Source organism: Eumetopias jubatus, unplaced genomic scaffold (assembly GCF_037043125.1).
Source record: "Eumetopias jubatus isolate StellerSeaLion01/CBP00866 unplaced genomic scaffold, mEumJub1_p1.0 scaffold_12, whole genome shotgun sequence".
NCBI lineage: Eukaryota > Metazoa > Chordata > Mammalia > Carnivora > Otariidae > Eumetopias > Eumetopias jubatus.
Window position 1 is genome coordinate 78,059,231 of NW_028274818.1, and position 14,027 is coordinate 78,073,257.

The following is a 14,027-nucleotide window of genomic DNA, read 5'->3' on the forward strand; positions in this document are numbered from 1 at the left end:
ATTAATGGCTCACGGCCTCGGCTCTATGGCCGGCTGCACCCTCTTCCTTGAGACGGCTTTGAAGTGTGTCCAGGTCAGGCCCATGGCCAGAGAGGTCAGCTGGGGACTCTTCAAGGGGCTGGGTTGGATTGGGGGGGTGTAGCCTTTAGGTTAAGGTCCCCCGCCCCCCCCTTTGAGGTGTGGCTTGCCCGTGGCATCTCCCACGAAATCGGGGAGTGTGGCACCCCCTCCTCCTAGGCCAGCTTGTTTCTTCCCCCTTGGTCACCTCACCACTTACCTTGCAGGCTTTGCCGTGGCCCAGTGCATAAACCAGCACAGCTTGCCATCCCTGGCCTCACCATCTGCCGGCGGGAGCCCCAGCGGCAGTGGGAGCACCAGCCACTGTGACTCTGGAGGCGCCAGCTCATCATCCACCCCTTCTGCCACCCAGAGCCCGTCAGGTATTGGCCGCGTGACATGATGCGGGCGGGGGGGGGGGGTGGCAGGGGAGGGCGGCGACTTCGGGGAGCTCTGTGATCCCTCCGTGCCAAGACCGCTGACCCCCAGCTTGTCCTTGCCATCGTGTTTGGGGCCGCCGCCGCCTGGGGTTCTGCGTTCCGTTCTGATGCGACGGCTGGTCTAGCTCCCCACAGGGGAGGAGTCACTCCTTTTGCAGGCTGGCCCCCCGCCGAGAAAGACCTTCCCTGACCACAGGGCTGGAGGGGATGGACGGCTGCGGAGCCTGCATCTGCCCCATTATCACCTCCACAAGGAGGGCTCTCCCAGACTGGAGTGTGTGAACCTGGCAGAAGCATGTGTCCACGCTAATTTGTTCTTTCCTTCATAACGTACCAGTTTTCTCTGTAAATGTGTGCAGTCCAGTCATCTGTGGCCAGGGGTACACCCTTTGGGAATCTTTCGGGATGTGCTAGAGTCCTGTCTCGCCTTCCTGGGCCTCAGACAAGGGCAGGCGTTGCACAGGCAGACCCCGTGGGCAGGGGGGCTACGGTGAGATGGGTGGGCACCCCCTGTGTTCTCAGCCACCATGAGCCCCTCACACGTGGGCGCCTCACTGTGCTCGGTGAGATCCCAGGGGCAAGGCACCAGGCTTTTTTCCTGAACCCCTTGGCTGCACAATGCAGCCAGATGGAGCAGGGCCCAAGCAGGGATGCTGGAGAGGGGCTTGGGGGTGCATGAAGCTTCATGCCCCAGCAGCACGACCCCATGGGTCTGTTCTGATTTGGGAGGCCCCCTCATTTGGGGACCCTCGGTGTCCTTCGCTGTTCCTTCGAGATCCCACCCAGAGCTCTCACCTATCCTATCTCAGGGCACCTGACCAAACTCTTGTCAGGCGGTGGATCGGGGGGTCATGATAAAAGCCACATGCCAGGAAACTAAGGACCCCCGACTCCCATTCCGTCAGCACTGGAGCCCGTGATCTCCTTCGATGCATGCACCTCTCCAGGATTGTCAGCTCCCACATTCCCCAGCGAAGGGTTAACCCCGCCTGGTTTCGCCTGCTGCCTGCAGCCCCTTTCTTCCGCCAGCATCCACTACCTCCAGCTACTATTGACATTCCCGAGGCCCAGGCAGCAGGGTCACCCTCACACCACCTCACTTAGACCTTCTTCCACTCAGCACCTGCTCCTCCCCCCGCCCCCTCCCCGCCCCAGCTTGGGGGAGGTGGCCTCCTTCTCTGAGCTGTTTCTGAGCCCGATCTGAGGTTGGCTGCAGGTGTTGCTGCCGGTCCCAGGCCCACAGCGGGACATTCAGACGGCACTTTCTCCAGAAGCCAGGAAGAGCCCTCCACCTTCCTCTGCAGCCGGATCTCACGGTGGCTCTGGGGCCCGAAGGGCAGGGTTGTGTGTGTTCATGGGCTTGTGTGTGCACCCACGTGCTGCCTGCATGTGCACGCTTCTGTGTCTGTGTCGTGTGCACCCAAACACACTTAGCCTGACGATTGCGTTTGGGGTGAAGCTCTCTTCCCAATGGAGCTGTGTACGCCTTTCTTTCATGTTTAAGAAGGCACAGACAACAGCTAAGCAAACAAACGAGCCGTGTACTTCTTTGCCTAAAACTGAAACCAGCCAAGACCCACAATCGTCAAAATCAGGTCTGTGTTTGCAGATGTTCACGTGAGCGCGGCCCCTGGGGCTTCGGCTCTGCACCTTCCCCCAGAGGCTCAGGGTCCCCAGGAGGCGAATTTTTTTTTCTCTTGGCCTCCCTCAGCCCCTCTGTCCCTACCACCACCATCCCCCGCATGGTGCCAGTGACCTGTGTTCTCATCTGAGAAATGCAGGGGCTGTCAGCCTGGCTGTCAGGTAGCCAGGCAGCACCAGTTGATAAGTGATGGTCAGGCTCTCCTGGGTGTCTGCCCCCGTTCCATGCGTCCCTGGCAGGCCTGCGGAGGCAAGTGTGTGAGGCCCCATTTTTTATGCTGCCTGACAGTAAAAGCTTGTGGCCCAGCCTGCCTGTCTGAGTCTCTGCAGACACTGAAGTAACTCACCCCCTGACGAAGGGCCAGCCTGTCAGGCAGCCTGCCCTTCACTCTCGACTGAGGACCCAGCTCCTGATCCCTGGGAAGAGAGAGCATTGGAACCCATGCGCTGCTCCCTGTCACAGGGGCCCGGCGAGAGGAGTCACAGGCCGGGGTGGCAGGTTTTGGGAGGGCCACCATTCACTTGGCCTCTCAATGGCCACCTTCCAGGCCAGGCTCCAGCCTCCTGGGTCCCATCCACAGCACAGCACAGGAGGTTTCCGTGTTCCTCGTAAGGGCAGGCCTCCCCAGATGGTGCCGCCACGCGCCTACTGTCTCCCCGGGCTGTGCTGGACAGGAAGCAGAGGCTGCAAGGGAGGTGTTTTCAGGACAGGTGCTCTTCGGCCACTTTCCTGAGTTGATGTCGGCCCGGAGCAGTGGCCTGGTGTTCAGACTTCTAATGGGCAGAAGCTCCGCCCGTGGGGTCTGGCCGTAGTTGGCCGGAGGCGGCATCCTGCAGGGCCAGCTGGGCAGCAGGACGGGCCGGGGCAGCAGAAGACAGCTGCGGCCCAGTCAAGGGGCCACTTGTCTTCCCAAGTCGTTTTGGAGGACACAGTGCTGAATCAGAGGCATCCCCAGCCCTGTACTTCCAGAGTTTCTGAGTCCAGGAAGTTCCCCGTGGGGAGAGCCGCTGCCAGGCCCCTTGCAGCCAGAATTAGCTCCAGTGGCTTCTCTGCTCTCAAAGCGACACTTTGCACGGGCAGGTGTTTGGTTGGAGAAGCAGACGACAGATGCCATCCATCAGGGGACGAGACAGGCCCAGCTTTCTGTGACTCTGCGGCTTTGAACCCCAGAATTATCCAAGGATATCCCTGAAAGCCAGGGGTGAGCCTTACACTATCCTAGCCGTAGATGGGGCACGGGCACCCACTGCACACCCTTCTCCGTGCGCATGCGGTGCATGCTGTGTACCTGTTCCATCGAGGCCCAACAGACGTACCTCCTAATCCCCCCGTGTGCCGGGCACTGTGCTCACAAACACTGGACAGACACCCCCTCACTGAGACTTGCCACCCTCTACCTCATGCTGGACGGTTGAAAACACGGGGGCTCAGAAGGATCGCACGGCTTGGCCACGACAGTGCAACCAGGAAACCGAGGAGCCCACACACCACGGGCCCCAGCCTTAGTAATTCTAGAACCCGTGGTCCACCTTCTGAAATCACCCCTCAGAATATCCCTGCAGTTCCTAAGTCTGTCTCCCGTGCCTCTGCGGGGCACTGCAGAGCCCTGGACCTCAGGTTCAGATCTCCGTCGGGGGGCAGCCCACAGAGTACATGCATTTCTCCTTCCAGTGTGTGTGCTTGCTCTAGAAACCACACGAAAAGCCACAGCCCATGCACAGAGACCCTGGCAACTGTGCCGCCCCAGTCAACCAAGGCTGGGCCATGTGGCCCCTGTGGGGGGAAGCCTGCTGGTCCCCCAAGTCAGCAACACAGTGGACCCCAGAGGGCCCCATCCATCTCCTCTGCCAGCCCAAATGGGGTCATCCCCAAATGAGGGCGTAAAACTCTTTTGATACTTGGTTGTTTCCCACCCCCCGCCCCTCTGTCCAGCCCAGGGGACCTCAAGGTTCTCTGCCTGGGTTTGCAAGAAGCCCTTTTTATCCCAAATACAGATTTTTCTCAGCTGCCCACGGGATCTTGAGTCGGAGTGATGCAGGTTTTGTGGATGTCAGACCTGATCTCACTAGGGTCCCTCCAAGGGTGGCCCTCACGTCCAGCCTCTCTCTGCATCTCATCTCTGCTGGCCTTGGGGCCCTATCTCCACTGCATTAACGTTTTCTAACCAAACAGGTTTTTGTTGAGTCCCCACTATGTGCAGGCACTGGGGATAGAAGGTGACAAAGGAACACACAGGCTAGCAGGGGAGACCAAGGTCTACCAGATGACCGCACGCAAGTGTCCAGTTGAGAACTGTCCCTGGGGTCTACCCATAAATCCTGCCCTTCCAGATACAGACCCCAAGGGGCGGCCTGTTTTTGAGGAACAGCGCATGTGCCCGTGGGGGCCTAAGCCCGTGGCCCAGCGCTGGCAGAGGGCCCCTCACCACAGTGGGAAGGAACCCGCCCAGAGGGTCACTGGTTTGCCCTCTGTGCTGGGAACACCTGCTTCTGAGTCTCCTCCACATGCCAGGGACAGAGTGTGGATGCCTGTGAGTGGCTTTTTTGCAAGTGCTGGACCTCAAATCAGGGCCAAGAGACACCTGGTTACCAGGTCACAACTGAATTCCCTGGTAACCAGAGAAACCAGCTAGAAGGAGTTGGGAGCAAGGGTATTTTATTTTCGTGGTTACTTATTCACCTGTTAAGGCTGTGCCGAGGGAATTATTGTCCAGTTGTAACAGCTGATGCGCAAGTTGACCTGTTCCCCATGTCCTTTATAGAAAGTGCAATGAGACCCTCAAGCCTTCCTGGGGAGACCGGTGCCCTGGGCAGCCTCCTGGGACCTGGCATCTTGTCGCCCACCTGTCCAGTGCAGCCGGCCTGATAGGCCTCAGCTTGCTCTTCACTGAGAAAATTATAGAGTTGGAATTAGCAGGGGTTTTTTTCCTTAAACACTTGATGGTTTTGAGAAGCAGAAATTGCAGAGAACGTATGGCGGGAAAGAGAAAATAGACCCAATTTGGAACCAAACGTAGGGCCGGTAGGAATACTTTAGAAAAACTTTCTGGGTTACAGCCCGTCACACGCACGTACACACAGGCAGATGCACGCTCACACACATCCAGTGCACATGCTTGCAGCCGCACGCCCTGCGTGAGGCTCAGATAAGAGACAATCGTTTGTTAAAAAATGAAGTCAGCGTGAAGTCCAGCCTGCTCTTTCCGTCGTCCGTTTTCAGGGCCCATGGAATGAGCGCTTTGACCTTACCGCAGGGTTTTATAGGAAGAAGGAAGGGTCTGGCCCCTGGAAGCCCCGGGCTGAGGCCTGGCAGGGGCGGGGTCCTGCTCTCCCCATCCTCACCGGCCGCCTGGGCTGTCTGAACACATCACCTTATCCCCCAGTGCTCGGTCCCTTTCGGGCCCAGTGGGAGCCAGACAGCCCAAGACTGACCCACGTGTCACTGAACTCGGTTACCAGTCAGGCAGGACCTGAAGGACAGAAACCCCAAGCAAGGCTTGTTCTTTTCTCCCCAGTTTTCTCCATGGCATTAATTTTTTTTTTATCGTGGTGAAATACACATACCACACGATGCACCATCGTAACGACTTTTAAGCGCATAGCCCCGTGCCGCATTAGGTTATATTCACGTTGTGTTCTGTTGCATTAATTTTCACCTTGGCTCGAACCTCAAGGTTGTGTCCAAGAGTACGGTTCCTTCCTTCCTAGGGAGATGCTCCTAACATTTTTGTTTCAGCTGATTAGAACCCCCCCACCTTGGCCGCTCGGCACCTGGTCTCAGGCCTTCCTGCTGTGGCTTGGCCTTGGTCTCCAAAGGGGCAGAGCTGCCGAGTGTCTTCTGGAGTGTGGCCGGGGAGGGGTCCAGGGCTTGCCCAGAGCTCCCCGAGCTGTGCTGTTGGCTTTAGTGTGGTGACATCAGGAAGCTCGGGGCCTCATCGGTCGGAGGGCGGCAATCTGCTTGTTTCTCTAGCCCGCTGGGCTCCCGTCCCCCAGCCACACGGCCTTCCCTCCTCAGACGGTCCCAAGGAAGCAGGGCCCTCGTGCTCGCTGCTGGTTCGTGTGTGGATCTGCCCGGCGGCTCTGTCCCTCTCTCCCTCTGTCCCTGGACGTTTCTCGCCGACCGACACCACACGTGGCCGACCACTCCCAGTCTTTCCTTTCCAACAGGACTGAGCCTTCGCCGTCTTGTCCCTCGAGTGGGCCCCACGAGTGGGCACACGGTTGGGCCCCTCGCCGTGGTGACGGCGCCCCGCTCCCCTGGAGCTCTCGTCCGGGCCGGGCATCCATCACAGCTCCACGCCCCTCTCCGGGCCCCCTTTCTCTGTCGCGCGGTTGAAGGCTTTCTCTGACCTGTCGCTGTGTTTGCCTCTAGTCAGGAATGGCAGGAAAGGACGCCGGCGAGTGTTCAGCCTGTCGGAGGCCGACAGTCACGGCGGCCACTGGGTTTAGTGCTTCCAACGGCAGCTGGCACGGCACCTCCCGCAGGCGACTCAGGCAGGTCTCGTCCGCTAGCCTGTGCGGCCCACACGCCCCGCCACCGCCTTCCTGGGCCTCGGGGGACCTCGCGGGGCCTCAGGGGACCAGGGCTGTGCTGCCCCCTCCAAGCGGCCATCTCCCCAGCTTCCGCGAAGCCTGTTCTTCCGTTCCCCTGCAGCCTCACCTGGGCTGGGGCCCGCATCCCCTGCCCTCGAGCCTTGGGCAGCCTGGAAGCGCCGTCCTTCTCCGTGGACACCCAGTGCGGGGCGGGGGGGGGGGGGGTGGTTCTCCAGCCCAGTCTGTGCGGGATGGGGGGGGGGGGGTCCCTGCGTTAGGCCACGAGGGTTGAGCAGCAGATTTTGCAAAAAGCAACCGAGAAGTCAGCTAGGTTCCCTTTTTCTTTTCTTCCTCGTCCCCCCCTCCCCACTCTCCCCCGACCCTGCTCAAAGCTCAGTGTTAGATTCAGTCCCGCCTCAGCCAGAGACCAGAGCCGGTTCCCCCACAGGTATGGGCAGGGTGACTCCATCATCCCCCGTACTTAGATGCAGTGTTCCAGGTGGCCACAGACGCGGGTTCCCTGCGCAGGGCCCCTAGCTGCTGCCTGCCCCCCACCTCCCCCACCACCTTCCCCACCTTCCCTTAGGGGTTCCCATGCTGGCCTCCCACTGGCCAGTCGGGAGCCTTTTGCCTTCTTTTGCATTTAAAAGCTGCTTCCTTTGAGCTCTGCCCTTTGCCCTGCTATGCTCTGCTGCCCCCCCCCCCCCCCCCGCCACCACACACACACACACACACACACACACACACACACACTCACACTCACACTCTCTCTCAGTCCCACTCTCCCAGCCTGAGCACAACAGCCCCAAAGTTTTCCTGGAAACCATCACTCCGCAAGGGCCAGCCAAGCCCCTGCCCCAAAGCCAGAGATCAGCTTCTGGAGGATGCTGGCCAGGGACGCGGGGACCCACTGCCTCGGTGTCAGCTACAGGCAGAGCCTCGGGAGACCAAGCGTCTCTCACAGAACCCTGGACATCCAGGACTTCCCGCTCAGGCCTCCACTCTTCTCCCTGGCTCCTGGCCAGGAAACCAGAATGTTCTCCAAATCTCTCATGTTCGAGGCCAGGCCCCTCTCTGTGGCCTTCGAGCCGAAAATACCAGCAGACAGGCAAAACCAAGGGCTCAGCCCTGGACCAGAACATGTGTCTTCGTTGGGTAATTTTCCCGTGGTGAAAAAGATCTCCTTTTTTGTTCCCCTTGGAATGGATACGTTTGTAGCTCACATTCAGGAAGCAATTCTTAGTTTAAAAAAAGAAGTAAGGGTTGTGGATGACGGGTGAGAGGTTATTTTTACCCAATAAAAAATGGAAAAAGGCTATTTTTAAGGGGAAAAAAAACCCAACCCTTTTAATAAAAATTGTTGGTTCTTAAAGAAGACACCAATTGTGTGTGTGTGTAATATTGTCTGTTGGTTTGCTGGTTTTTAAATATATTTGATGGCAAATTTCCCATATCCTTGATTATGCTTATCACCAAAAACCCCATTAGGGATCAGGGAAAGAGATTTGCCAGCTTTTTTGAATATCTGCATGCAAATGAGCCAAGAGGGAACTCTTACAAGAAGTTTCAAGAGAACATAAAGGTAATGCTTGGCAGTTCTGTCTCCAGATGGCACAAAAGTGCCATTTGGAGAATTAGTCATTTCAGAACTGCCTTGTCAGCAGCTGAGCTTACGTGTTGGATCCGTAGGTATGCAGGCCCGTAGCCATGCCCACCCTCCCCGGAAGCCAGGCGGAAGAAGCCAGAGCAGGTGAGCCTGCACAGAGTCCCACACGCTCTGATGAGCAGCAGGTAGATCGTGCGGGGCCAGAACGTGAGCCTGTGCATGCAAGGGTGTCCTCGCTGAATGGAGCGAACTCAGTGAGATGCAGAGAAACCAGAATGCGCGTGGAGTGTTTATTCAGCGTTTCTGGGCTCGGCTCACACCCTGAATCACATTTTCCGCTCGTGCTCACCGCCACCCCACCCCTGGAGCGAGGGCCGACCCAAAGCCCTGTGCAGTGGTTTTCCCTGGGCCTTATTTCTCTTTAAAAATAGATAGGTACATAATAACAATAAAAGGAAGGACAACAAAAGGCCTTAGGAAGGGATTATATGGAATCTTTGAGAGCTTGTCTTGCCCAGGAGCCTTGGGGGAAGAAACGCCGTCGCCTTCTCTGGGAAGCTCGATCTGTTGCTCGTGCTTTCTCTCCGTGGTGGGGATCCTCTTCTGCGTCCCATTCTTTATGCCCTTCGGTTTTCTTTTGCTTTTGGTTTTTCCGTTCTCTTGCTGTATGTTCAGTTTGCAGCCCTGTTTTGTTTTGGCTTAACTTTAAAAACAAAAAAAGAACCTAACTTGAATCACATCGAAGAAAACATGTCTACCATCCTTCCCAGGGTCCAGAGTGCTTTCCGACTCATGGCTCAACACCTTGTCATCAGCACCTTCTGCTGATGCCTGGTCAACCCCAAAATCTGTACAAATAAGGTATTTGCTTTCCCATCGAGCTGCCCTCGGCCGCCTTGTCGATGCTTTCAGATTACCGGCGCTTAAAGCCCGGAGGATGTTTTCCACGGTGAGCACCAGTCTCAGCTGCTGTTCCTGTCCAGGCAAACTTGTCATGGGAAAGCAGATAGGCCATTTGTCTGTAATCTAATCAAGGATTTTGAAAAGCACCAAAAAAAGAAATTGCCACTTCAAAAATACACTGCACTGGGCGGAGCGTCCCCTGCCCTCCCGCTACCGTGGTTTCTCTCCGTGACCACCGTAGGGACACTCAGGATCCGAATGGCCCCTGTCTGGGTGCTAACTGAGCTCACAGGGAAGGAGCAGGAGAGACGAACCACAGTCTGAGGTTTTGTTTTGGTTTGGCAAGCTGAAAAGTTCCATAGAATTCCTTTTTGTCGTTTTGCTTTGTTTTGTTTTGTTTTTTAATATCACAGTGAGTTCCCCCTTGGGTAAATGTACCAAATGTAGGCTCTGGAAATGGCCTGAAGTGATAAGCACACCCAAGCCCATTTCCTCCCTAAACATATATTTACTCATTGGGCAGGTGGTCCAAGACTCTCCCTTAACAGGGAGCCCACCCAGGCCACTTCCTGGCGCCATACTCTGCCCATTGATTCTGCACAAGCCCCTAATTGTTCTCTCACATCACAGGTCAGGGTAACCCTGGGCCCTGACAGATTTCTCCCCAGGCCTAGGGAAGACTGGATTTACCAGCTCCTGTGTCCCCAGAAGGAGGAAGTGGAGACAAGCTGTCCCCCCCGCCCCAGAACCACCATCTCCCACCCAGATGTCCCTGGGCCTCTGTGCAGGACGGGAACAGAGTGTCCCGGGGCTAAGTGTACCCTTGTTCTTTCTCCCCCCCGCCCAGATGACCCCGTGACTATGGAACAGCCTCAGCCTCATCTCCCCAGCCAGTTGGTGATCATCAGCGACATGGACGCAGAGGCCAGACCCAGCAAGAGCCTGGCAAGGAGCGCAGACACGGAGACAGTCAACCTGTCCCCCAGCCTCATCCCCGCCCAGCAGCCCACCATCTCCCTGCTCTGTGAGGACACTGCCGACACGCTAAGCGTGGAGTCGCTGACCCTCATCCCCCCCGTCGACCCCCATAGCCTCCGCACCCTCACCGGCATCCCCGCGCAGCTAGGCGAGGAGGCCGCACACCCGGAGCCAACGGGCCCCGCCGAGCACTGAGCGGGCGCCGAGTGGCCTCCCTTTGTGTGTGTGGGCCTGCTGGCAGGGACCCAGTACAGCTGACTCAGAGACACATCGGGAGCACCCACTGTCCCCGCGGCCCCAGGAACCACGGCTGCCATCTCTTCTCGTGCTCCTTCACTCTGTTTGAATTCCCCGCTTCACTTTGCACCTCTTGGAGAGCAGGCTGGACCTGGGGGAGACACCCCAGTGAGCCCAGATGACCAGGCAGCTGCCTCCGGGAGGAGGGCAGCGTCCTGGTCTCTGAGCCTGATGACCCTGGGGTGGCAGGACCCCCGCCCCCTCTCTTCATCAGCCAGCCACCCCGGTCTGGGAGCTCCTCGGCCACCACGCCCAGTGTGCCCGGAACAACTGGACCAAGTCACTTTGGGTAGAAATTTGTAGAGAAACAAACTTGGATAAGCATCTCCTTTGGATATTTATTTCCGCTTTTGGCAGCAGATAAAAAGCATTTATTTAAAAAGCATCTATTTAAAAAAAATAATAAGTCCAAAAAAAGAATCCTCAGCCCTTAAGGTTTGACGTCATGTTAAAAGTATAATATTACTGTTAAGATTTCATTTTCATTTTCATTTTCATTTTCCCTCGAACTTCCCAGCGTTGTGTTCTAAAGCTCTCCGTCTGGCTTTCCCTGTTTCCTTCTCTACCACTCGCTAACTGCGAGCCTGTGAAATGATAAGTACCTTCCTGGAAAGTTTAGCTTATTTTTTAAACAAAGATAAGGGAGATACATGTATTCTCAGGTACACCCAGAGCTGAGAGGGCCAAAAGTTTCTCTGTCGCGGTAGCCAAGGCACCTTGCCTTGTTTCCTGAAAAAAACTTCCCAGGAAAGGGGCCGATGCAGCCAGCTCCCCACTCAGGACCCATCCTTCATCTCTCTGGACTGAAACCAGTCAGGACGGCTTCCCAGCATCACCTTCAGTTCTTACCACCTCTCTTTGTCTAGAGAGAACCATCTGGGACCGCGCAGACCCCGGCCCCGTGGCCATGATGGAAAGAGGAGGCCCCAGAGGCCGTCCTCCATGTGGCCTGCACCCGTCTACGTGTGTGCACGCTGCCATGCAGGGCGATGCCCAAGGGCCAGGTCCCGCCCGCCACAGGGACACGTCCCGTCTCGACCAGTTGTCCTGGGAGCTCAGGTGTGCCGCTCTCCCTCTCGGCTGCCGCTGCCGACACAAGCTGATTTTTCAAATGGAAACTCCCCAGTTGCTTCTCCATTTGTGCCGGGCGCACGCGGGCCGGTTCTCCGACGTATCTCATCGTGCACCTGCACCGTTCTTGTCTGCGTAGCCGGGCCCAACCCGGTGACCTTCGCCTCTCCCGGGTCGGCGCCAAAACCTTCCACACTTTCCTCCTCGTGTGCCCTCCCACAGTGCCAGCACATCCGGGCCCAGGGACCGTCGGCCTGTTCAAGGACCACAGGCCTCATGGCCTCCCTCACCCTGCGGTGGCAGCAGAACCCGCCAAGGAGGGCCGTGGCGCCCGTGGGGACGGGGCTCTCCACCAGGAGAAACCCTCTGCTTAGCTGTGCCCGCCCCGCTTCAATGGGGAAGAGACCCAGCCCCGAGAAGGAGGCGTGCCGGCAGAAATTCCAGGGGCCTTGGCAGGAGGGATGAGCCGTGACCATCCGCAGAGCCCCACAGCAAGGAGAGGCAGGTGGGATGGAAGAAGGGGTCAGGCGGTCCCTGACGAGAAAGGGCATGTCATCAGCCACAGAGGCCTGCAGCCGGCCACCCATCCTACTGGATCCTTTGCTTGGATAGAAGAGCGGGCTGGCGCTCTGGTTTTGCAGGGACTCTGGGGCAGCAGAAATGACGGAAGGCAAGTAACTTCCCAGCCCGGTGGCATTATTGTAAAGAACAGGCCCCCCTCCAGGACCACCGGCCTGCCCTCTGAAATCCAGTGGCTCCCAGCAGCTCCACAGCCACCGAGCACTGAAGGAGTTGGGGACAGCACGGTGGGAGGTCCTGCGGCAGCATTGCCGAGACCCGGAGGGTGGAGTCGAACGAAACGTGCCACCTGCCGAGGGCAGGCATGCCCCGGAGGTGGGCTTGCAGCGTGGGTCCTGCGGCTTGCCCCAGCAGGACGCCTTGGGGCGTGGGGTGGGGACTTCGTTAACCAGGGGCCCCCTGTCACCTTGCGTGCGGGTGAGGAGGATGCATGTGTCCTTGTATGAGGAGGTCTGGGGTCTGCAGGAGGCAGGCAGCCATCTTGGCTCTGATGAAGGACCTGCCTTGCTAGGTCTTGACCATCATGGTGGCCGCGGGCACGCTGTGTCTTGGGGAGCACCCCGCAAACCTAACAGCAGGGGCTCTCCGAGGCAGGCCAGCCCAGACAGGGAGTGCCGGGACTCTGGGGCCGGGCAGAGAGAGGTAGAGCCATGAGTCCTTGCAGAGCAGGAGTGGGGACCGTGCCCTCCTGGACTCAGATTTCTGGGGCCAAGCTCGGCAAGCCCACGCGGCCTACCATCTGTCTCCACGTCCCACCCTCCTCAAGTCCATTGGGCCCATTGGGTTTGCGAAGTCAGGGGCAGGGTTGGCCGCATGAACCCTCAGACCTCAGCTTTGAACGTTGTGTGGAGAAGCATATGTCCTTACAGTGTAGGGGCTCGCACGAGCGAGGGCACCTCTCGCTGAAGGTCAGATGGGGTGAGGCCAGGAGCTCTCCAGCACCAGCCCCAAAGCCCGAGCAAGGATGTGGGGCAGAGACGCCATCCCAGGGAGGGGCAGGAGGAGGGCGTCCACCACTGCAGGCCTTCCCTGCTCCCTTTCCTCCGCCCAGCCTGTCTGTTCCCTGCTCTCTGCAGAAGGCAGCTCCCCCCACCCCCAGCCCCTGCATTAGCAAACCCCCCCCCCAGGCGGGAGTGAAGAGACCTACCTCGTTAAAGACATACACTAGATTTCTCTAAGGTCTCACGATGCACTGTTAGAAATAAAGGCACGGCGTGAACGGATTCTCATCTTTTTCTCTAGACGCAATAAATAAGAAATACTTAATGTAGTCATGTTGACATTGGGCATAAACTATCAGGGTTCCTTATGTTCGTTCCCCCTGAGGTGAAAATAGGTAAATAATTCTTGTCCCAAGGAGGAGCAGGGGTTAGGAAGCCCTCACGCTTCTGGGCTAAGGGACCATTCCAGGGAAGTACCCGCTCTCGCCAGCGTGACTCATGTTCTGTGGGCACTGAACACGAGGGTGGAAATGAAAACTGGAACTTCCTGGTAAATTTGAACTTGGCAATAAAAGAAAGTTACCAGGAATGTGGGTGCTGCTCCGTGGCACTGTGGTAGGGAGGCTGTGGCCCGGCAACGGGAAGGTTCTCTGCAGCCTCACCCCATGGTCCGTTGCGGCGGCAGGGCCTCTACCTGCGCGCACCGTGGGCCAGGTATCCATCGGCTCCTGGGAGGGGCCGGGGCCGGGCTGGGAGAGCCCAGGGGCGGCTGGCTGCACTCAGAAGGTGCCCCATGCCCACCGAGGTGCAGGGGGCTCTCCGTCCAAGCCTCAGGTTCTGCACCTGCGGAATGGGGCCTGGCACAGGAGGGCCGGGGACAGGGAGCCTCGGCATCATTGCTCACACGTGCCGCTGGGCCAGGGGAAGTGGGAAGGGCTCGCCGCCAGGGACAGAGTCCGGTGAAGTCTGTCCTGGGTGGGC

General features: G+C 58.0%; 1 protein-coding gene across 5 annotated transcripts in view; it reads left to right on the top strand.

The window, feature by feature from the left end:
- Positions 1–13,375, top strand: part of CLEC16A (C-type lectin domain containing 16A) — a 200,290-nt gene extending 186,915 nt beyond the window's left edge. For 4 of the 5 annotated variants that reach the window (XM_028117471.2, XM_028117473.2, XM_028117472.2 and 1 more), the window contains 2 exons: positions 285–440; positions 10,028–13,375. In XM_028117471.2, the coding sequence (XP_027973272.1) occupies positions 285–440; positions 10,028–10,353 (482 nt within the window). In that variant the 3' untranslated portion in view covers positions 10,354–13,375. Of the gene's footprint in view, positions 1–284; positions 441–6,510; positions 6,681–10,027 lie in introns of those variants that run through there. The other variant, XM_028117474.2, reaches the window with a different exon arrangement.
- The last annotated feature ends 652 nt before the right edge of the window (positions 13,376–14,027 follow it).